Genomic DNA, 25,521 nt, shown 5'->3' with positions numbered 1-25,521 from the left:
TTCCTGATTCTTGATGGTCAGAGGGTCGCGGGTCCGGGTTGCGGATAAGGTACTTGTGGGTAGGGTCGGGTAGCGGGTCCAATCGGGTAAGAATGCGGGTTGCGGGTCCGGGTTGCAGATTGCAGGACGGGTACGGGTCCCAAAAAATGGACACGCGCATGACTCTACCGTGTGGCCTAGGGGCGCCCGCCCAGCAAATCTGGCGCAGCGCTGATAATCCTATTTATTGTGGCAGTGTTCACACTGGTCCTAGGCAACTACCCCCTTTTCCCACAGCAGCCGTGCAGCTAGTGTTGCCACCTGGCCGATAAAAATTATGCCTGATGCCAATGTTATTAATAGGATAAAACTGCAAGAATATAGGAAGCCAGGTATTTTTTTCCAGAAAAGGTGGCAACCCTACATGCAGCTAGTCTCTTTGTATAAGTGGTCAGTTAAAAGAAACCTGAGCTTGCAATCCAGTTTGTCTATTTAATTCATATCCAGTTAAAAAACAAGAAACCTACACTAATTTATCTAAGGACTTTAGAGAGAGAAACAGAATGAGAGAGAGAGGGGACGGGATGAGAAGCAGAGACAGCAGCGGGCAGTAGGACCCTGAGGCAATGAGCGTTTAGGTTAAACCCAGCCCTATGCCTGGCTGCTGCGACACTCTGCGAGCTGGATGGAGAGACTCAGTCAGGAGCCGCAGCCTGAGAGCTGGAGACTTCCCAGGACACCCGCCTGCACAGCAGCAGCCTCAGCACTAACACCTGTTCCCAGGCAGCAGCAGCCCATGCGCCTTCCTGATCCCTCCTGCAGCAGCAGCAGCACCGCAAGCAAGACCCCTGCAGCAGCAGCAGCAGCACCTGGAAAGTTTCCTCTCTATTTATTCTGCCCTGTGTTATTATTTCATGGATTCATGCTGATCTATGCAGTCTGGGATAGACTAATAACAGCGCATGCCTTTCTCTGCTGTCAGGAGCCAGAAATCTGACTGTAGCCTATGCTGTGTGTGCATCTTACTCACTCACACTCACACTCACAGAGGAACCCACTGATCTCCTGCCTGGTGAAGTTGCTATGAGCATTGGGATCCCTGTGCAAATGGAGAAACTAGGGATTTTAACCCTGGCTGCCATTGGATGGACTGCAGATCTGCCAGACTACTGAGAGCTGGGGGATAATCATGTGGAAGGGGAAAGATGTCAGTGTGTGAGCTCTTCAGACTAGCACAGGCTTGACCTTGAACCCGCCAGCACAACCTGTACTTTTATTAATGCGCTGAATGGATTCAGCTCCCTAATCTCCCTGGGAAGAGTGGATACAGTAGATATATTTTATACACACTCACATACACCTGAGCTGGGCTCTTCCAAGCTCATTATCTGCTTATTCATCCTCATCATCATCATCATCATCAGGGGGAGAGAGAGAGAGAGAGAGAGGAGAGAGCTTTCTTCTGATGGCTCCCCTGGGTGAAGTTGGCAACTATTTCGGTGTGCAGGATGCCGTGTCTTTTGGGAATGTGCCCGTGTTGCAAGTGGATACCCCTGTGTTGTTAAGTGACCACATGAGCCATCATTCTGAAGCAGGGGGGCTCCCCAGGGGCTCCGCGGTCACCGACCTGGAACACTTAAAAGGGATTCTCCGGAGAAGGCAGCTCTATTGCAGGACTGGGTTTCATTTGGAAATCTTTCCCAATGGGACTATCCAAGGGACCAGGCAGGATCACAACCGATTCGGTAGGTATATTTTCTGCCGCCCCCTTCCCTGGTTATCCCATTCCGTAGACTGCAGCTCTCCCAATGCAGGTACTGGGATGCAGCAGCAGTCGGCTTAAAAAACGCTGCATTTGGCCATGGGGTGGAGGTAGGGTTGCCACCTGGCCGGTAAAAATGGTGCTTGATCCCAATGTTATTAATAGGGAAAAAAAATAAAAATATAGGAAGGCTGGTATTTTTACCAGATAAGGTGAGCCACTTATGAGACATGTTATAAAGTTTCATTTATTGCTTAGACTGTATGTGGCCATGGACCAAAGCAGTGTTATATGGACTTTTTACAGAATTCAGCCAGTTGTTCCAGCAGATATTGGGGCAGGGCATTATCCCATCCCATTCATTTAGAGATGTCTGCAGTGTTACAAGTGCTACTTCACTACAATTCCCAGCATCCTCTGAAACTCAAATAAATAGGAAAAAAAAAATCCCTACATTAAAGCTTATTACCTATGTGTAATGCTCAGGAATGAACAACCTGGGCTGTTGGCAGCCATGTGACAGCTCACCTTTGCCTATTTTATTATATTTTATATTTCAGTGGGTGCAATTTATTGATTTGGGTCAAGTTGCTAAATGGCGTATTCCTACGTGATCCGTTTAAACTCAGATATAGATTTGATTGGCCCTTAGAAATACCTTGGTTCCCTATTTGTAGGGATGGGATTGTGTTGTTTGGTGAAAGTCGTCCGTGTACCTTAGTGCTTAGGGGGGATATCGGGCACTAAAGTCCAATTTTAGAAAGGTGTGGCCCCTGGGGGATATAACATGGCAAGCACAAATGGTTTGCCATTTGCTTTTCCCAAATTCCTGGGTGATTGCCGTTCTACCATCAAGGTCCCATCTGCTGCATGGATGGATAAAGACACAGGACTAATTTTAAAGAGCATGCCTTGGATTTCATTTCTATAGGGTGCTATTTGTGACTCAGCATTAGGAGCTGGAGACCCCCCACCCACCCGTATGCTTTTAACTGCTTCTCATGCTGAAAAGAGAGGAAGACATGGGATTCTGCATTGCTGCATTCAGGCAGAGCTCAGACCCAAATCCAAGGACTGCAAAGCAATGCCGGGAGGATTTATTCAATATTTATGCTCCCACCCCACTGCAGGGGGATATATAACTGTGCCAGGGGTAAAACCCACCTGACTAGTGTATCTTCATTTTTAATTGTACTTTATTTCCAAGCTGAATAAAGCAAATGGCAGATGAGATTCATATTGTATGTCAGGGGGGCTGGAGGCATTATGAATTCAATACAGTGCAGGATTTTTCTAAATAGAAGTGAAACATTTGTTAGCTAAACATAGACCCCAATCTCACTGCACGGTGTTTCTTATAGAGATGATGATAACGAGCCAAGGGCACTGATTGGGAATATGGATGAGCTGAGTGGAGAACTCTCCGTTAGGGATGGGCGAATTTGTCCTGTTTCGCAGCCAAATTCGGGCAGAAAATTTCTGAAACGTGGATTTTGACTCTGGTGTCAATTCGTGGGCGTCAAAATTGATAATTTCGGCGGTATTGAAACTGTCACGGAAATTCACCACAAATTCGTGCCTGCCAAATAAATTCGCCCATCACTACTCTCCATCACTCGGAAACAGTTGGACTTTTTCAGTTCAAGCCCCCCTTTAGCAAATAATATTAGAGATCTAGAACTATTTCAGGGTAACATCAGCCATAGCTCCAAGAATATCCAGAACCCCAATTTTCAACCTAACTGAAACGCAACCTGGGCTTTCAGGTGTATTTTTAAATTAACCCCCTTCATGTCTCTCTTAAACACACCTCAAAGCTGAGACCCCCCCTGCCTCTGCTCCAGGTTCCACCTTTAGGGCAGAGACAGACGAGAAGATTCGGGGAGATTTAGTCGCCCGGAGATAAATTGCCTCTTCTTCAGACGACTAATCTCCCAGAACTGTCTCCCCGCCGGCTACAATTTGCCGGAATGGCACTCGAAGCACTTCATTTTCCGAAGTTGCCTCATGAGAAAACTTTGGGCGACTTCGAAGAACTAATCGCTCAGAATGACAAACCACTTTCGATTTTTATTCCAGCCGGCCTGGAGGCAGTTCGGGGAGATTAGTCGCCCGACGAAGAGGTGATTTGTCGCCGGGCGACTAATCTCCCCCCATCTTCGTGTGTGTCTCTAACCTTAGTTAGGGGCCCCTTTGGCTCATAACAAGATTAGAGGTCTAGGAATAAATCAGGGAAGATCAGCCATAGCTCTAGGAATGGTTGTATCAGGTGTATTTAGATACATATCCTAACAGACGTCAAAGCTGAGACCCCGTTCCCCTGCTCCCACCAACAGAAGCAGCAGCATTAGGTCCAAGTGTTGGGAAGCCCAGACCTAGGGAAAGTCGCATGAAGCAGTTGGCACATGTAGGGGCAAATCAGCAGCAAGCCCTAAAGATATGGGAACTCAGTTTTGCGGTTGAACCACAGTTTGCAGCACTTTCAGTGAAGTTGCGATTTAGCCGCAGCAGATTCTCAAGCAGTGCTACAAAGTATCAGGGTGTTTTCCGGAAAGTGTACTGTGGATTTTGGGGTGGGGTCGGGTAGCGCTAGGGGTGAATAGAGACGGGGGTCGCAGACATAGAGATCACCGGCTGCGGCGCAAGGATCAGAGATCCGGCGTGTGTGTGTATCGGCCACGCCCCCAGCAGGTGTCTCGGGCTCTCCGCCCTTCTCCCTCCCTCCGCCGGGATAGCAGCGCTGCAACTAACGGGTCCTAAAGCGATCCAGGTTGGGCTGCAGCGCGCGTCGGCAGCAGGAAACAGCTTCAAGCAGCGGCGTTTTGAAGCGAGGGCATCCCCAGGAAATGGGCCAACGCTGAATAAAGTTACAGAGCTGATATTATGGAAATGGCTAGTATAACCCAGGCTTGTTCAACCTGCAGCCTTCTAGGTGGTCTAGAACCCCTGTATCCTAGTGGTCAGCAGGCGGGGGACAAGCTAATTCAGTGATAGAAGCTGATATGTACCTGCTGACAGGTGGACTGTTTATTTTAGGGGAGAAGGTAGCAGAACAGTAAATGTAATAGTAGAAAGTAATTGTAATTGCTGGCTAGGGAACAGTTAATTTAAAGCGACATGTGTCAGATGTGGGAAGATGGCAAATGCCAGAGGACAGCGCAAGAATTAAACTCTGCTAGCGGATGAAACAGTAAATGAATTGATTAGAGCTGGCACTTGCAGAGTGTTATAAATGTCTCTGGCAATTGAAAGGTTAAGTTGACTGTGGAAGCTGGCACAGGTTTTAAGAAAGAAGCAGTTCAATCTGAAGGAGGGACAAGGTTGGTGCTAAGGGCTCTTACACACGGGCGGTTTTTCCTGCGCTCCCCCGTGTTGCGCTTTCTTCCGTTCAGCCGCAGGAGTAGACACATTCAATTATTTTGAACGAGGGCTGTACTCACCCAGGCGCATGTGTGCGCTGAATGCAGGTGAAATGCAACATGCTGGATCCCACCTGCGTTTGGCACTTACATGCGTCTGTGTACAGCCCCGTTCAAAATAATTGAGTGCGTCTACTCTTGCGCTCCCCTGCGGCTGAACGGAAGAAAGCGTAACGCAGGGGAACGCAGAAAAAAACCCGCCATGTGTAAGATGCAGAATGCTGGGAGGTGGCACTTCTGATGCAAAGTGGTAGTGCTAGTAGATGCTGCAGGCTCTTTGGTATGGAAGAGGTTAATTTGGCGGTGGGAGACTGCATAAAGTTAAAGGAGTTCTTTTGGCAGATTACTGTTTGATTAGAAATTACATGAGCCTGCTGGCAATAAGCTTTCCAGGCAGGGAAGGGTTAAACTGGCATGTTCTTGGTAACGGAGTGTGTTTTGGGCAAGGAATTGGTTAATGGCAATGTTGATAAAAAGGCATGTGTCCCTAAGATCCTGCTGGTACAGTTATTGGCACAGTTTGCCCTCCAGCGCAGTGTTTTAGGTGCCCAGCCCTTACGCAAGCCTTCTGTCTGCATTCCTCTCCTCCAGCACCTGTGTCCTCCTGTGTTGGGCAACTGGGAAAAAATAAAACGTCCCCCCTCCTCTGACTAAGCCAGCAGTGAATGTGTTAATAATGTGCTGAACACAATCTCATAAAATTCGAAAGGCCGCCTCCGTAATATTGGAATGTCACAGTATTATGACCGGTCGCTGCTCATTTCCTTGTTCTGCTGGCATGCTCTCTATACCAGGAAACCTTTAACCTGCGTGTCCCCAGCTTTTCCTGAACTACAACTCTCTCATTCCACACTGCATTCTGGGAGTTCAAGTTTAGCCATAACTTATCCCTGTACAGACAGAGCGGCCAGTGCCAGAGGCAGGGGTTAATTGGAGGGGCTTCTTTTACCTGCAGCGGCGGTGGCTCATCACTGCATTTTCTATCTGTATTTTTGCTGATTGGTTTAAAGTACCGGTAACTAGGGATGTAGCGAACCGCCGATAATGTGTTCGCGAACACCGGCAAAAATTGCGAACAGTTCGCGAACAGTTCGCGAACTTCGAACATCCGAAAATCGTTCGATTCGAACGATCGAAGGATTTTAATCGTTCGATTTTAGCGATCGAATGGTCGAACGATTTTGACGCGAACGCCTATTGGCGAACGTCGCGCGACGTTCGCGAACTTGCGGCGGACGCGAACAGCCGATGTTCGCGCGAACAGTCCGCGACATCCCTACCGGTAACTTCAACATTTCTTTAAAAAAAAATTTCTTTGTATATAACAAAAAAATACCCACCAAGACATAGTTAACTTTAAAATTGCAAAGTGTTTATTAAAAAATAACTTACCGAAACTCCGTTTGCGCTCCTCTTCAGAAAAGGCGGCAGGGCAACAATCCATCGCGCAGCGCGCAATTTCTCCTCCCTGTCTATCTCCTAAAGAAGGCAGGGAGGAGAAATCGAGCGCCACACGATGGATCGTCACCTTTTCTGAAGAGAAGCACAAGCGGAGTTTCGGTAAGTTATTTTTTTAATATAGACTTTGCAATTTTAATGTTAAATATGTGTTGGTGGATTTTTTTTCATCATATACAAATGAATTCTTAAAATTCTTAAAAAAAAATGTTGATGTTGCTGGTCCTTTAAGTAATTGCCACTGTGAAAAATCCATAATCCTGCATGTCACAGCTAATTAATAACCCAGATAACATCAGTGGCTTTGGGGGGTGCACACTGGGGAGGGGGGGGGGTACAAACTTGATAAATGACAAATAAATATTTAGTTATTTTGTGTAATATTGACCCAGAGGCGCATTGTTTCCTCCATTTGCGGAATTGCAATTTCCTTTTACTCTGCTTTGATCTGTGGCAGCTGAATAGTTATGGCAACTATAGTTATATATGTATAGTTATGCCAACTCCATGTTCTGAATTTGTTTTTTAATGGATCCAACTGAGTGATCAGCGGAGTCTGGCTATTTGCTTGTATGGGCAGATTTGATTGTAAGCTCTTTTTAGCAGGGCCCTCTCCTATCCTGTTTTCATTCTGTAACCCTTATTTGCTAAATTGTTTGTTATAAATAACAGTGATGATGGTGAGGATGGTGATTGTTGTACTAATATCTGATGCACCGACCTTGCACCCGAGGAAGGGGTTTGGTCCTCAAATTCTTGTGCTACGACTTCTGCAATAAAATGTGATAAAGGCTTATGCCAAAATAAGCTGCTGTGCTTCTTCCCTTTACACAGTCTGGGCACCGACCTTGACACCAGTGGCTACCATGCTAAATAGGCCCTTGTTTATCCTGTCTATACTTCAAGTTAAACTCCATTTAAAGGAACAGTAACATCAAAAAAGTTGAAAGTAATACAAATATAATGCAGTGTTGCCCTGCACTGGTAAAACTGGTGTATTTGCTTCAGAAACACTACTATAGTTTATATAAATAAGCTGCTGTGTAGCAATGGGGGCAGCCATTCAAAGGAGAAAAGGCGTAGGTTACACAGCAGATAAGCTCAGTAGAACATAATGGTGTTATCTGTTATCCACTATTTAATCTGTGCCTTATACTCTTTTTTCAGTTTCCGCCATTGCTCCACAGCAGCTTCTTCACATGAACTATAGTAGTGTTTCTGAAGCAAACACATCAGTTTTACCAGTGCAGGGCAACACTACATGATATTTTCATTACTTTAAAACACTCTAATTTTTTGGTGTTACTGTTCCTTTTATTAAAGATAAAGTCCTGGAAATTGATAATAGAATTCAACCCATAGCTAGCAATCTAAAGTAATAGCAATTATTATTTTGGAAATTCACAATAGAATTTGACCACTGTCCATGAAGAGCTAGCAATCTAAAATAATTGCAATTATTAATTTTGGAAATTCACAATAGAATTTGACCCCTGCCCTGAAGAACTAGTGATCTAAAATAATAGCAGTTATTATTTTGGAAATTCACAGTAGAATTTGACCCCTGCAATTGGACCCCTGCCCTGAAGAGCTAGCAATCTAAAATAATAGCAGTTACGATTTTGTAAATTCACGATAGAATTGGACCCCTGCCCTGAAGAGCTAGCAATCTAAAATAAAAGCAGTTATTATTTTGGAAATTCACAATAGAATTTGACCCCTGCCCTGAAGAGCTAGCAATCTAAAATAATAGCAGTTATTATTTTGGAAATTCACAACAGAATTTCACCCCTGCCCTGAAGAGCTAGCAATCTAAAATAATAGAAACTATTAATTTGGAAATTCACAGTAGAATTTGATCCCTGCCCTTAAGAGCTAGCAATCTTAAATAATAGCAAATATTATTTTGGAAATTCACAATAGAATTTGACCCCTGCCCTGAAGAACTAGCAATCTAAAGTAATAGCAATTATTATTTTGGAAATTCACAATAGAATTCGACCCCTGCCCTGAAGAGCTAGCAATCTAAAATAATAGCAAATATTATTTTGGAAATTCACTATAGAATTTGACCCCTGCCCTGAAGAACTAGCAATCTAAAGTAATGGCAATTATTATTTTGGAAATTCACAATAGAATTTGACCCCTGGCCTGAAGAGCTAGCCATCTAAAATAATAGCAATTAGACACTAGGAGAGCCCCTAACATGCACCCAAGTTAGTGTCTCCTTGATAAATAACTGAGGTTGTGCCATGTACTGCACTGTTACAGTATAAAAGACTCGTGTAATGATATATATGCACTAATAATTAGAATTGCATTTATTCTGTGCCATTGGTATCATGCCAGCTGGTGTTCACCTACTAATGCCAGTCTCTCCTGGCTGCCTTTTGGGACAATCTCCTTGAAAGAAGAGTCATTGTAAATTCTTTCTCTGCCAGAGGCGGGCCCCTTGCATCAGCAAAACGACTGCACGCACAGCACTAAAAAAAGGCAGGTCCCTGCAGAAAAGACGCAGCCAAAGGAAGAGGTGACCTCGGCGTATGGCACGGGCGCTGGTTTAATGCAGCATTTCATGCCCAGGGGATTAAAGAAGGCTTGGCGTGCCACACTGATTTTTGGTACTCACTCTGCTCTCCATAGCTCTCTCTCTCTGCTGCAGTGTATTGCAGTATAGCTTGGAGTGTCTTGTAGTGACAGTTTTTGCCTCTGCCCTATAACACGCACATGTTCTCAGCTGTCTTATCACCACTGAGGGCACAGGCAGGGCACAGTGTATCTGTTTATTCTTTCTTTATTGAAAAGCAGCTGTACGTTCAAATACTTTTTTTCTTTAAACCAGTCATATGCAGAGATCACTTTGTGCATTTCTCTATAATAAAAATGGGGGTTGGCAGGGTTGGAGGGAATGCTTTTCAATTTGAGAAACCACGGATAAAATATTTACAAAGATACATAGCCTTTAAATAGAGTTCTTTTAGCATGCATTATTACCATTATCCTTTCTATCCATATTCTGTAACGCATTTACAGAGATTATGCGTCAGTCCCTGCCTCAGTGGCATGCATCAGTTTTATCAGGAGCCAGTTCACCTGCCTGTACCGGAAAAAGAACATATGAATGCCGATACAAATGCCCTAGCTGGAATCAAACACAGGACCTCAGCTAGACCTGGGGCCTAGGTTCGATTCCAGCCACTACAAGGGTTACCACCTTTTAATAAAATTTCCACTGGCTGGTGGTGGGAACAAAGGGGCGGGTCGTAACGTAAAGGTGGTGGGTTGTGATGTAAAAAGGGGCGGGTCGTGTCATAAAGGGGCAGAGCCAGAATGCACGATTGGCCAGAAGGCAGCAAAAAAAAAATTAAAGGTAAATTTTGAGCGGATTGGGGGCGGCTGAGGGCTTTTGTTAGGAATATTACAAATTAACCCGCAGCTACATTGCCGGTAAATTTGTAATACCAGCCCCAGCCTTGGCAAGTGTTTTACCGGCTAGGCCGGTAAAATACCAGTCGGGTGGCAACCCTGGCCACAACTAGGGTTGCCACATTTTCTGGGGCCTGAAAATGGGCAGGGCGGATGATATTGGAGGCGGGACTGATGTCAGGGGCGGGACTGGTGACATGGCGATCAGCGATTGGCTGATCGCCATGTCATTATTTTCAGTGTCCTAATATTTTTATTCCAATGTCCTATATTTCCTATTATGGACCAAAGCTGAGCCTACGGAGCCTAGAGACAACGGATGTATCAGGAATACCTGCTAATTGTATTTTGTTTTACATTTTTGTACATTCTTTAAATTTTCTTACTGACCAGCTGAGGCGCGTTAACAAAAGCTGCGATGTAAAGGGAGTGGTCTGTGCTGCATAGGAGAGATGGCAATAACACAAGGGGCAGGGCTTCTACGCAATAAATTATTTGAGGGCGAAATATGCAGAGACCAAGGAAGACTAAACGTAATTTTGTTGTGGTGCAGGGGCTTGGTTTAAGGGTATTACAAATTTACTGGTAACATAACTTCACAATGGTAACATAACTTCTGGTGCATGCTGTGGGAGGGAAAGTCTCAAACTTTATAAGTATTAGATACAATCAGGTAGCCTGGCAAAGGCGTTTCACCTGTCTGTTTTGCCGGGTTATACCTGGCGAATTAATAAAATGAAGCCACATCCTGAACAATCTTATGTCAGTGACATCATATCCTGTATGCCGAAAAGTCGTAAAAATAGACAAAACGCTGGCGTTTTTTTAAAATTTTAATGTGGGATTATGTTGAAAAGTTGTAACTGTTAAATATATATAATTTTTTTAAACTTTTTGAGGGGCATGCCACATTTGTTTTAGGATGGGCTTATGTCTAGGGCTTTAGAGAATCTCTTTTGTCTTCATTTTGCTTCCTTGGACATTTGTAATAATAAGTGGCCACTTCAAGCATTTGCACCAACATCTCTAATAAAGACATATATATGACCTAGATGTACCCGCCATATTTAAATGGATGTAAGAGTAAGTGTGTTAACAAAGTTTCGCTAGGAAGAAAGTAATTAGCTTAGATATATCTGCGCTGACAATTTTTCAACTGCCAAGACAAAACTTTGCATTTTGATGAATACACATATTCGCTGCGAATTAACGTCTGACGAAGTTGCATGAAGTACGGCGAAGCCTTCCGAGGCGAAAATTTGCACTTTAGTAAATTAATTCCTTCTCGGCTATGTGAGCAAAAAAAAATCTTTTGTGTTCACGCATTTTTAAGTCGTGTGCACATATTTATATACTGTGTGTGCACGTCAGAATAAATGCAAATTGTTTTTCACACAAAATTCTTTGTACGCACCACAATTTGTTGTGCGCACTGGCTTTAAAATGTGTGTGCATGCACAAGTGCACAGCTTAGAGGGTACATTGAGGGTGGGCCATACGGCACAATCCATTTAGGGCCCACTAAACTTTTCAAACATGTTTTTATAATCATCTATATGAAGTCAGTACCCCACTTCCTATACCTCGTGGGCGTCTCCAGCAGTTGCAGTCTGCTTCTTTAGTTACCCTCCTGCTGTAACCAGTGAATTCATTACAATAATCCCATTTCAGAGGTCAGTTCCAACAGGAACGTCAACAACACGAGTAAATGATTCTTACATCAGCTTGTTTCATTTAAATACATTATATGAAACGCGTGAACAGTGTAACGGTGTAATAAAATTGTTGTTCTGTGCTTTGAGTTCACTGCTCAGATTGGATTCAATTGGTGCAAAACGAACCATTTCCCCACCTGCAACATGTTTATGGAATGCCAAGTGCCACTTTCTTTTCCTGTTTGTTGCCAGAGACTGGCAGTTGCTTTCTTTAGAACTGAAAACTGGATTAGCGGCACTTTTATTATTGAGGGAAAATACTGACACCTCAGAGGTGTAAATATGTTCTGCCAATCACCTGCCTGGCACCTCTTGTTAATCACGCAGCTTCAGCTTCTTCATGATGATTGCTGAGCACTTAACATGCTTTATTGTAGGTGTTGCACTGAACACAATAACCAATGTTAAGTATTGAAATACAGAGCTTACTTTAGGAGAATTGCAAACTGGTTAATTTCCATAGGCACCCCACAAGCTGGGTGATTCCCATAGGCACCCCACAAACTGGGTGATTCCCATAGGTACCCCAGAAGCTGGGTGATTCCCATAGGCACCCAACATTGTAGGAGCCATTGCAGTTTTCAATTGGATAACTGGCACACAGGAGTTGCGGTAGCAGGGCAAGCCCTTGCAATTTTATTATGAGCTGTGCAACGTTTCAGGGTCCCCGAAACGTTGCACAGCTCATTATAAAATTGCAAGGGCTTGCCCTGCTACCGCAACTCCTGTGTGCCAGTGAAATTCTTCTTACCTGTATTGTGAGGTGGCCAATTCCTCTATCGCTGGGCACCAGGATAAGAATTTTTGGGTTTCTGTGGTGTGCGGCTTCTCCAAAGCTCCTCTGGACTGAAGTTTTCAAGTGGAGTCATGTCGTAGCTAAATCTGTAGCTCCCAAATTGTGGGACTGGTCCCTGGGGAAGGCTTGGAGCAGTAACAAGGGGGGCTCAGCCTGAATGTCCGTTATGGTAAAGGTGGCCAAATACTCAGAGATCTGCTTGTTTGGCGATGTCACCAAACGAGCTGATCTCTCCCCGATATGCCCACATTGGGCAATATAGGGCTGATCCAATTGTGGGCCCTAGGTCCCAACAATCGGATCATAATGCATCCAAAACGGGCAGTCGGATCGCGGGATCGCATACACGCACAGATGCGGCTGTGATCCAACGGGATTTTTGAACCTGTCCAATCAAGATATCGATCAGGGAAGCCCGTCGGATGGCCCCACACACGGACAATAAGCTGCCGACTCTCCAGCTTTTATCGGCTTGTGTATGGGGGCCTTTAATGTGGCCATACACAATAAGATCCACTCGTTTGGTGGGGTCGCCAAACAAGCAGATCTTTCCCTGATATGCCACCCATGGCAGGGCAATATTGGGTTAATCCAAATGCTTGGCCCTAGGGCCGAACGATTGGATTACGAAGAAGAGAATGGGAACTGACAGTATGAGGACCACATCAACTAGACGATGGAGTCCTCGATTGCCTGAAAAATGTAACCTCCCCAATCGGTATATTCACCAGATATTGAAGCCCCCATACACTGGAAGATACTGAACTCTTTATGTGGCCCAAGGTCTGTGAGTTTTTCCATTTGATACCCTGTAATTGATATAAAATATGACTATGATGGAAGGACTATATTGTTAGGACAGACTATATCTTACCTGCATTCATATTTGCATACAGTACAACTGTGATTTTACATTGTAAATTCCAGGAACAATTTAAAATCCACAGAAAAAAAGATGCTGCTTTTCTGTATCGCACTGTAAAAAAACGGCATCAATTCCAGAAAACCGTGAAATCCAGTTATTTAAACCCAGGATACTGTATATCCAGATTAGGGGGTGCTGCTATGCTGCCTGCTTTATTATAGGCATTCCCCTTAAACTGTGTTGAGCAGCGCCCTGCTGACAGTAGAGAAAGCCTCTGACAGATCAGCGTGACAGCTCCCACACATTCATATAAATGTAAACAGTCTGCTAAGAAATGAACTCGCAGAGCAAAACCAATATTGTCCTTATGTCACACTACTGGCTTTATTTCTCTAAACAGTATGATCAGATTTATGGGTTTGTGGCATTATTTTCTAAGCAATGGCCTATAATTTAGCTCGAAGTACAAAGTATCCACGGCACACAGCTTAGTGTAAGCAAGGATCTCCTTGCACGTTTATTGCGGTAGTGAGCTCACTACCGCAATAAACGTGCAAGGAGATCCTTGCTTACACTAAGCTGTGTGCCGTGGATACTTTGTACTTCTAACAGATTGTGAGGTTGCCGAACCTCTACCACAGAGCACCAGATATCTAATTGAATTGTGGTGTGCGAGAGCTGGATATATTTTGTCTATAATTTAGCTCCCCAGTGACCCATTTGACCAGTTTACTGTAATGTATTTGCTGTGTGTAGTACAAGTGACTCACAGGATTCTGTGGTAGCAATATTTGCTTAATATTTATATCCCATGTAAGGATGCTGATATTGCAGTAATACTGTATGGAACTCACACTCTCAAGGGGATACTCTTTTCATTTCAGATGTCCTCAGCCACAAACTCTTTTGAAACTGAACAAACAAGCAAGGTTTACTACAAAGTGTACAAAATGTTAACAGTTTTTCATGGCACATTGTATTGTATATAGGAAGAGTGCTGAAAATCAATGTGCAGGATATATTCATCTTGTGATTAAGCATGCGGAGCCTGTAGTGGAAATTTTGTTAATAGCTCCAGGAAAGCAACTGTAATTGTTAGATAGAAGGTATTCTAGGGAAGATGAGAAGCATTTGGGATACTAGTCTCTGTGAAATGGATTTTGGCTGTGGGATAGGTATAGTAGGGATAGATGGTGCCTATAGTAACAGTGGATAATAGTCTCTGGGAAGGGAGTGTGACTGTGGGATAGCAGGTATAGTAGGGATAGATGGTGCCTATAGTAACAGTGGATAATAGTCTCTGGGAAGGGAGTGTGACTGTGGGATAGCAGGTATAGTAGGGATAGATGGTGCCTATAGTAACAGTGGATAATAGTCTCTGGGAAGGGAGTGTGACTGTGGGATAGCAGGTATAGTAGGGATAGATGGTGCCTATAGTAACAGTGGGATAATAGTCTCTGGGAAGGGAGTGTGACTGTAGGATAGCAGGTATAGTAGGGAGAGATGGTGCCTATAGTAACAGTGGATAATAGTCTCTGGGAAGGGAGTGTGACTGTGGGATAGCAGGTATAGTAGGGAGAGATGGTGCCTATAGTAACAGTGGATAATAGTCTCTGGGAAGGGAGTGTGACTGTGGGATAGCAGGTATAGTAGGGAGAGATGGTGCCTATAGTAACAGTGGATAATAGTGTCTGGGAAGGGAGTGGGACTGTGGGATAGCAGGTATAGTAGGGAGAGATGGTGTCTATATTAACAGTGGATAATAGTCTCTGGGAAGGGAGTGTGACTGTGGGATAGCAGGTATAGTAGGGGAGATGGTGGCCTATAGTAACAGTGGGATAATAGTCTCTGGGAAGGGAGTGTGAATGTGGGATAGCAGGTATAGTAGGGAGAGATGGTGCCTATAGTAACAGTGGCGATAATAGTCCTCTGGGAACGGAGTGTGACTGTGGGATAGCAGTGTATATAGGGAGAGATGGTGCCTATAGTAACAGTGGGATAATAGTCTCTGGGAAGGGAGTGTGACTGTGGGATTAGCAGGTATAGTAGGGAGAGATGGTGCCTATAGTACAGTTGGACAATAGTCTCTGGGAAGGGGACTGTGACTATGGGATAGCAGGTATAGTAGGGAAGAGATGGTGCCTATAGTAACAGAAGGGATAATAAGTCCTCTGGGAACGGAGTGTGGGACTGTGGGATACGCAGGTCATAGTAGGGAAGAGATGGTACCTATATAACAGTGGGATAATAGTCTCTAGGGAAGGGAAGTGGTGACTGTGGTGGATAGCAGGTATAGTAGGGAGAGATGGTGCTATAGTTAACAGTGGGATAATAGTCTCTGGGAAGGGAGCTGTGACTGTGGGATAGCAGGTATAGTAGGGAGAGATGGTGCCTATAGTAACGTGGGATAATAGTCTCTGGGAAGGAGTGTGACTGTGGGATAGCAGGTATAGTAGGGAGAGATGGTGCGCTATAGTAAACAGTGGATAATAGTCTCTGGGAAGGGAGTGTGACTGTGGGATAGCAGGTATAGTAGGGAGAGATGGTGCCTAATAGTAACAGTGGGATAAATAGTCTCTGGAAGGGAGTGTGACTGTGGGATAGCAGGTATAGTAGGGAGAGAATGGTGCCTATAGTAACAGTGGGATAATAGTCTCTGGGAAAGGGAGTGTGACTGTGGGATAGCAGGTTTAGTAGGGAGAGATGGTGCCTATAGTAACAGTGGGATAATAGTCTCTGGAAGGGGAGTGTGACTGTGGGATAGCAGGTATAGTAGGGAGAGATGGTGCCTATAGTAACAGTGGATAATAGTCTCTGGGAAGGGAGTGTGACTGTGGGATAGCAGGTATAGTAGGGAGAGATGGTGTCTATAGTAGCAGTGGGATAATAGTCTCTGGGAAGGGAGTGTGACTGTGGGATAGCAGGTATAGTAGGGAGAGATGGTGCCTATAGTAACAGTGGATAATAGTCTCTGGGAAGGGAGTGTAACTGTGGGATAGCAGGTATAGTAGGGAGAGATGGTGCCTATAGTAACAGTGGGATAAGAGTTTCTGGGATGGGAGTGTGACTGTGAGATAGCCTTGATATTACAACTACTAAAAAAGCCACACTGCATTTGTTATCCCATTAGTTTATCGTCAAGCTACACTCTCCCTGCCCGCTTGTATATACCATTTTAAGGATTGAATAAAGTTTATTTTTTATTTATTTTTCTGGCTCCACCGCTGATGATATTCATCCGGATGCTACCCCCCTACGTGAAGTGCTTGTGATGATTGTCTTAATGCCGTACCAGACCGGCGTGGTGGGTTGTATCGGCAACCGGAAACCACTTCCTCCTTTCTGCTAGCGGCGGCTCCATCTTTATACCTTAGTGAAGTAATCACTGAAAGGAGTACGGAGTTAGAAGCTAAAGTAAAATGTTGCCTGCAAGCAAATAGCCTGAAATAGTCTGAATGAAAAGTAAATATATATATTTATTCCTGAGGACAGCCCGAGTAAGAGGCTGAAACGGTGAGCTATAAATTTCGATTTTTTTTCACCATACAAAACTGATTTTTTTGCCGGCACCCAGGCAGTTGAACATTTGTTACGTGTGCACTAAACGGAACTATATATATATATATATTAATTAACATTTTTATTTATTTTTTCTTAATTTTACAAATGATATTCATAAAGCATTATTCCGCTGATGTATGTGCTGTATCGTAGTGCCCAGGAGATGGCCTTTGGTTAGGCACATTGAGATCTTTAGAGATTCATAGTGACTTGTATGGGCCTGTTGTTTTTAAGTGTCTCTATGGCTCAGCATTCCTAACGTTGTTGATCTCAGGCCGTCTTAGCAATTGTGTGCCATTAAAAGAAAAACAAAAAACAGTGTTTTCAGAAGTAAAAAGAAGAGAAAACGTATGAACGTCAAACCATTGTGGAAAAATAGACTGGATTATCTCTATGTATTCTCTACCTAGAGGGCTGACATTCCATTTGCATTAGGCCCATAGGGTAATAGTCTATTCTGTGTTTCTTAGATGAGCTATATGTAAAACATATATCAGTCCCTTCATTGTTCTTGTCTGACACCTAATTAAAAGGTCACAAAAGACTTTTCTCAGCACCATGTGATTTGCAAAGCATTACATTTTTATTAAATCTATGAAGTGAAGAGCAGGATACTCAATGTAATATACACAACGGAGAATGACGGTCAAAGTGTCCTCCAAAAAAAAAACTGTCAATCAAGGCTGGGGGGATTGTTACCATTATACCAGCAATAAATCAGCATGGACACAATCCATACATTCACCTGGTTGCTCTTTATTTACTCCTATTTGGATATGTTCATTGCCTGTGATCAGTTCTCAGCTGAATATCTGCCCATGCCTCTTGGCAGCCCAGACTCTGCATTGATCCACCTCCAATATAAATTAATAAGGTAAAATCTTTAGCAAATCCAGTTAAGGAAGAAATTCACTTTCTGTGTCTCACGAACGGCACCCTAAATCCAGAACCCAAGCTAAGCACCCTGGTCTCGGCTCTTGCTTCCGCCTATAACAGCCGCCTTTCACCTCAGGAGGAGCCCTTGGCTAATTGGATGCCGCCAGGTCTTATTAAGAGAGGAGCAAAGCTAAAGGTTCTGGACGAGCAAAGGGGCACGATCGTCTCACCAAGGACACTGGATGGAAGAACGCCGCAAGGAAGGCTGGCCAGACAACACAGTGGGGAACAGGCAGTCCGGGCCAGCACAAGCAGAGTAGAGAATAGTCAGACAGGCCAGAATCAGGATTGGAGAGTGTAGAATAGTCAGCGGACAGGCAAAAGGTCAGATTAGAAGAGGTCGGAGTAATCAGGCAGGCAAGGGTCAGGGTAGGAGAGATCAGAGTAGTCACAGGCAGACAAGGGTCAAAACCAGTAATAGCAGGCAGGATTCACAGGACTAGGCACCTAGGAACAAGCTGAATTGAACCTAACAACGGGCAATGTGCTGTATGCTGACATCCCTTTAAATACTATTTGAATCTCGCGGCATGCACTGTGACGTCATCAATGTACGCACATAATCACAAGTGCGTGCCGTGCATGCCATAGGAAACCCAGCACAGGAGGAACAGGACGCATGGGCCGGGCGTCCCCGCTGGAGATGCGGCGGGCGCCCCCGCCGGACACTAGACCACCAGGGAAAGCCACTGGACCACAGGGTAACTTATATTCCTTACACTGTGTATTGTCACCAATTATGTGTGTGTGTGTGTCTAACGGTGGCCATAGATGTTACAATTATGATCTTTCCTGGAAAAGATGTTTCCAAGTAAGATTGTTTGTTTCAATACACATGTGTAGAGCGGATATACAGGTAGAAACAATAGAATTCAGCACTAACAATGGCCGATGTTCAGGTGCCTTCAAAGGCATCCAATCAAAATTTTTGGGCCAGCCTGATAGACGAGCAAACCAATATCCAAGCCTTCTGCCGATATCAATCGGCTCGTCTCCCACTATGGCCGCCTTAAGCCTCCAGGGGGTCTTTGATAAACAATTAGATGATTCTGCAGCCAATCAAAATGAGGATTGGTTCAATTTTCTCTTCTACAGGGGAGGTCAAATGGCTTATGTGCCTAAAGCTGGGCATAGACGCAAAGATCCGAGGATTCGTGCGATGTTCGGACCGTGTGTCGAGAGTCCCGACATTTTTCGTCCCACGGAGATCGGTCGTTCAGTCGATCGGACACGTAAAAAGATTTCTGTTGGCTGTCGATTATTTTCTCTGCATGTATTGCCGATCGGACGATTTTGAGTTGGAGACTGTCACCAGCTTTGTCGGACATAAACTTTTGTACGATTGCTGTTAGGGTGATCTGTTCTTTTACTACTTCATTTAAACTGAAGGTTTGTGGCAGGTCGGGAGATGGGGAAGTCCGATGGTTTGAGGATTCAAACGATCAGATCTTTGCGTCAATGGCCAGCTTAAGCAGTGTCTATGGACATCATAAGACTATTACTGAGAGATGAATACTACAGTACCTCAGTTAAAAAATGTATCTATATCTATGGTGCTTTTGTTAATTTGCTTGATCTTACATTTATGATCTATAGATGGAGAAAACCTTATGGGTGTATCTGGCACCCAAGATACACCATTGACTTTAATGGCAATAGGGTATGTAGTGTATTCTCCAATAAAGTCTTCACCATCTGTGCATATATCATTATCCTTTCCTGTTTCTGGATATGAAAGTTCAAATTTAGGAGATCACACTCCAAACATCAAGGTTGGGAGCCGTAGAACACAGTTGTGGGACTGTATAGGAAGAAAAGCAATAGGGTGCCGATGGCCTTTCTCGGTGAATGAATGGGGCATTTGCAGATGTGGAAATAAGTGGAACCTTATGAACCATCACTTCCTCTATAACCTTCTTGTTTGGAGCACTGGCCCCAACAATTGGTACAGTGTTAACTGACCATTTGTGTTTATGGACACTTTGCGTGAAATGTGATGTGACAGATCAGTTCAATTTATTATGTTAGTGATAAGAGTTATTAGGAGCACTTTTCAGCACTGTGTCATCATTTCTTTATGGTCAACTCATCTCTCAAATAGCTTTCTTATTAAACGAGCCTATGTTTACTGGAAATGAAGAATACTATAGTTAGACGATGTACATGCCAGAGCCATTAAATCCTATTTATACTGACTTAGCTCAACCTCTTAATGCAGTTCTCTGACGCTGCTGAAATTCAGACTTGAGTGCAGTCAGTTTAACTCCTAGGATATGAAACTGCCTTTATGGGGAAATAGAACGTATGTGTGTGCATGTGAATGTGGACATTTTTTTCTAGTTGATATTAGTAGATGATATAATAATGAAGGCAATTATAGCAGAGGATTTGAAGTGTACCAGGCAGCATGTTGAAGGCCTGAACAGCATATTGCTTGGACCCAGCAGGGAATATCACCTTTATTAAGCCTTCTTTTGGGCTTCTATATAAAATTTCCTATCAATGTTAAAGGGGTTGTTCACATTTGAGTGAACTTTTAGTATGATGTAGAGAGTGATATTCTGAGACAATTAGTTTTCATTTTTTATCATTTGTAGTTTTTGAGTTAATTAGCTTTTATTCAGCAAATCTCCACTTTGCAATGTCAGCCATCAGGTTGCTAGGGACAGGTCCATAGTACCCTACCAATCATTCATTGATTTGAATAAGAGACAGGAATATGAAGAGGAGAAGACCTTACTATAAAGAAGAGAAATAAAAATTAGCAATAACTATACATTTGTAGCCTTACAGAACATTTGCTTTTTAGATGGGGTCAGCGACGCCCATTTAAAAGCCGGAAACAGTCAGAAGAAAAAGTCAAATCATTATAAAATTATATAAAAGAAAAAATGAAGACCAATGCAACAATTGCTTAAAATTGGCCATTCTATATCTTCGTAAAAATTGAAGGTGAACCACTCCTTTAAGGTTCTGGGATCCCGTTAGATATGTTGTTATGTTGTTTATATGAGTATAAACACTGCCAGGGTAAAAACTGCCTACACAGTAATTTCCATATGATGCAAATCCATCCTGATGTTGCACAGTTCTCTCTTGTTGACCATGGAGTGCAGGTTCTAAGCAGCTCATGGCACTCTTTCAATAATCCACCTGTTACCTTGTATGGATACAGATCATTACCTGGTATCTGCACCCTAGCTTCATACCCCTATAAAGGCTTTTGCTGAAGCAGTGCCTGCAAGTGGACGGCAGTTGGGAGACTGGAGGAGAACACTATTGTGCTTTGGATCTTGTAGATGAGAATGTTGCTGAATCATATTAGGCAGCAGTATCAGCACAGAAATGATCTCTTTCAATGCAGATGGAGGCATGCTTCATATACTCTATACATAAAGAGGTACAAGCACAAGAGAAAGTGAAAGAAGCTGCGCGAGGAGTTATTTCCAGGTAAACAAGGTCAAATGATGACTCTGTAGTAACACGTTATTGATTCCGTGCTCATTGTTTTGCAACAAACAGCTTTAAATCATGGGAACTGCAGTTTGCACCATAAGTGTTATGTTGGAGGCAGGCTTAGCTTTACTGCTTTAGACTAGTTCTGTTCAGGGGGACTTGGACAACGGATGACATTAAACCTCTGTGTGGCAACTGATACAGTGATTATAGAATTCAGAGTTCTGTATGACACTTGGCAGTTAAAGGAACAGAGCAATAAGTCAGTTGATTGCATCTCCTGGAAGCCTGGTGACCACCTAGCCCTTTCTCTAGTCACATCTTCTTTGAAGATTCCTTGAAGATGCTTCTGGTCAGCTTTCTAAGTTCTAATCTTGGCACTGATCTTGCACAATTAAATATTCATGTAGGCTCCACCAATCAGGAATTAATGTATATCTTCTCAGTTCTATCCAGGCATAAAGGAGTGTGGCACAATGTATTGGAGAGGACTTACGTCAACTGTGCAACCTGGAGAAAAGATCCTTTCCCCTCAGATCACACAAACAAGTATGATGGGAATGATTCCGATAGAGTAATACTCTTCTGCATTAGAAGAGCCATATTTTGGTTGAAATGCAGGATATTTATTGTAGGGGCATCCTTAAATCTGGAGAACAACCTGATTACAATAGCTGAAAGACCCTGTTAAGACCCTTGACTTGACTGTGAGATACAGGGATTCGTCTTTAGCAAAAGCAGAAGATCCGCAGGTTTGCTGCTGCTGCTTAGGTCATTAATTAGGGAGACACACAATGCATCATTGTTTGCAAGTTAATGGGAATCAATCTCTGCACTGTAGCACCAGGCAGTTGTTTGATATACTAAACTTGCAGGTCCTTGGATGGCTTTTGTTTGTGAAACTGGCATCACATCAAAGCTGAATAAATGAAACCAGCAACCCATAAAAGCTTAAGAAAATGTTTGCTGCTCATTGTTTTACTTGCATCTTCTGATACTGAATAAAATGAGCATAACTATAATCAAAAAGCAGGGCTGTCTCACTTTTTCTTTTATAGACAGTAACATATGATAAATTTAAAATCTGAATATCCAAATCAGGGGTTGGAATCGGTTTGTTATTTGGCTGAACCCAAAGTGGATTTGGGGCATCAATACAAGAGTTTGACCAGTTCTATAAAATTAAACCAAGCAAGATTTTGTGTGTGAGACCTTCATGCAAGATGAGCAGTCACCAATACAAATGTTCACTTAAAACTGAACATTTAGTGCTGACTTAAAGGAGAAGTAAACCCTAAAAATGAATATGGCTAAAAATGATATATCTTATATACTGAACTAATTGTAACAGCCTAAAGTTTCAGCTTGTCAATATCAAGGATAGTCTGAGCAGCACACATATACCAACATCTTTCCTATGTGCTAAATGAGGGTGATTTAGCTACAGTAGGTGCAAGTTTGATTCACCTAACTACATGTGTACAATATCTCGTACAATCCAACCAATCAGGTGCAGTGATTTAGTATGAGAAAGTATTATTCGTTCAGTTGTTTAATTATCCCTAAATGATAAGATTGCACTTGGCCGTTTAGCGTAATGGAATTGATAACCACGGCCAACAAAGGAAATCAGTCAAACAAGAAAGAAATCCATAAAAAGGTTATAAATATTGACAAGTTATGAAATGGAGGACAGAAAAAAATATTGCCAAATCGCGGTTACACTTTTCATCGAGTGAAATAGTTAAGGAAAGCAGACCAAACAGCTGACATTGCTTTAGTGCAGATAACAGAGGTATGTAGATGCACTTTTACTGCTCACAAGCAATCATTATTTACTTATAGGAATGTAACAAAGGAAAAAGACCATTATCTGCCGTCATGAATATCTTTCTGTGTAATCAGTTATCCAGAGTAGTTTATTGTAAAGCTTGTGCTCATGTGTGATCTGGGAGGGGACCTGGTGCTAAGGGTAGTAATTAGCGTAGTGGTAGCGAATTTGCGCCTGTCGAAGGGGTGCGATGTGTTGTGCAAAGTGGTCGCTGGTGACAATTCGCCGTTTAGTGAATCTGCCCCTAAAAGTCTTCTGTATGTTATGCTAGTGTTGGTGGCTTTCAGGGTTTCTAATTCTCAGCTACAGGGACCCTCTTCTACTCCGTTTCCAAAAGGCTGGTGCTGCTGCCAGAGAAGAAGCGTTTCAGGAAAGGAAAACTGTTTCCATATGGACAGGGGCACAATTTGAGAACATAATGATTTTATTACTTAGCTGGTAAAAGAAATAAAGTCTGACTTCCTTCTGATCATTTTTAAGATTGATATGAATTGTTTACCTTTGAGTTAACTTTTAGTATGATGTAGAGAGTGGTTTGGGGTTCTTCACAGTCAGGACAGTGAGGTTGTGGAATGCACTGCCGGGTGATGTTGTGATGCTGATTCAGTTAATGACTATAAGAATGGCTTGGATGATTTCTTGGACAGACATAATATCAAAGGCTATTGTGATACTAAACTCTATAGTTAGTATAGGTATGGGTATATAGAATTTATGTGAAAGTAGGGAGGGGTGTGTGTATGGATGCTGGGTTTTCATTTGGAGGGGTTGAACTTGATGGACTTTGTCTTTTTTCAACCCGATTTAACTATAACTATGTAAATATTTGTGATTATTGGGTTATTAAGCTTTTTATTCAGCAGCTCTCCAGTTTGAATTTTCAGCAATCTGGTTGTTAGGGTCCAAATTCCCTTAGCAACCATCCATTGATTTGAATAAGAGACTGGAATATGAATAGGAGAGGAACTGAATAAAAAGACGACAAAAAATGTGTAGCCGTACAGAGCATTTGTTTTTAGAGGGGGTCAGTGACCCCCATTTGAAAGTTGGGAAGAGTCAGAAGAAGAAGCCAAATAATTCAAAAACTGAAATAATGTAAGTTGCTTAGAATTAGCCATTCTATATCATACTAAAAGTTAACCTGAAGATGAACCACCCCTTTAAGGGCAGTGGCACTTCATGGGTGACGGGAAATCGTTCTTTCCTTGGGCAACAACGTGTATAAAAATCCCTTTATATTGTCTTCAACAGGAATCAAGACTTTAGTTAAGTAATTGTGTGAAATTGCATGTGGTTGAAGTGTTTCGCCGTAGCAATTCTCTTTCGCTGCAACGACAAGCTACTTTTGTCCGACTTGTCTGCAGAGAGCTTCCTATGGGCGACTAAGCTCCCCATGTGTCTTTCATCTAAAGCTGTTTAGAACTTTCCTCTCTCCCCCCAACCAAGCCAACCTGTGGACGGCCAAACGATACTAATTGCAATAGAAAATGCCATTGGGTTGGGCATTTGGTGTTTTTTGGTGTCACCTTTATCCTCTGCATCTGCCCCTTACAGTAACTAGGTGTTTTTCCTGAAACCCCCTCCTGTCAGTGGCAGTTCCCATCCTACTCTGTGATGTCACCTGTGGGTTTGTTTAGAAATATAGAGGTAAGCAGGATCAGTGGGTGTGGGGAGGGTTAGGGTCGGGGGCTCATCACTAAAGGGGTCATTAAGAGATCCCTGCTAGAGCACAATCAGCACAAAAGTGCACCCCTTAGTCATGATCATTTCTGTCCAGGGAAAGCTGCACTTTGCTTCTCATGACTAATTAAAAATCTGGCACAAGCTTCGGGAGGCACAGGCAAAACACAGGGCAGGCAGTAAGGATAGGGCTCAGGTAAATTGTGCATCTGAATGAGGTTCAAATTAGGAGGTGGATGGGGGATGCCTACATACATTCCTCCTCTCAACCTTCTTGAATAAAGCTGTGCATAATGCATGGAGTGAAGAGCTATTTATCAAAAGCAGAATGCAGTGTGAAAAATGCATAAAAAACCTGATTGCTGCCTTTTTTGTCACTTTGCACACTGCATTCTACTTTGCAAATGAGCCTCAACTCTGAATAACTAATATCATAGTTTGTGCCTGTGCCATGTCTATGACATTACATGCCAGAAAGAGCCCATACTGCTACACCAATGCCAAAATGCACAATGTCCTAGTATCATTTCAAAGGCAGGTTGGATATTATACCATATAATATGTATAAGAACATTTATTTTCTGATTCGGGTTTGTGTGATAATCAGAGCCCGGGGCAAATGTTCGTTCAGCCCTGC

At 43.2% G+C, this 25,521-nt stretch overlaps 1 protein-coding gene across 1 annotated transcript in view; it reads left to right on the top strand.

Annotated features, from left to right (window-relative positions):
- Nucleotides 1–1,156: 1,156 nt before the first annotated feature.
- The window catches only part of fgf9.S (fibroblast growth factor 9 S homeolog), a 45,211-nt gene continuing 20,846 nt past the window's right edge, over nt 1,157–25,521 (top strand). The window contains 1 exon segment of the mRNA NM_001085807.1: nt 1,157–1,724. Coding sequence (NP_001079276.1) covers nt 1,445–1,724 — 280 coding nt within the window. The 5' untranslated portion in view covers nt 1,157–1,444.

The sequence above is a fragment of the Xenopus laevis genome, chromosome 2S, assembly GCF_017654675.1.
Source record: "Xenopus laevis strain J_2021 chromosome 2S, Xenopus_laevis_v10.1, whole genome shotgun sequence".
NCBI lineage: Eukaryota > Metazoa > Chordata > Amphibia > Anura > Pipidae > Xenopus > Xenopus laevis.
This window is presented reverse-complemented; position numbering and strand designations above follow the sequence as displayed.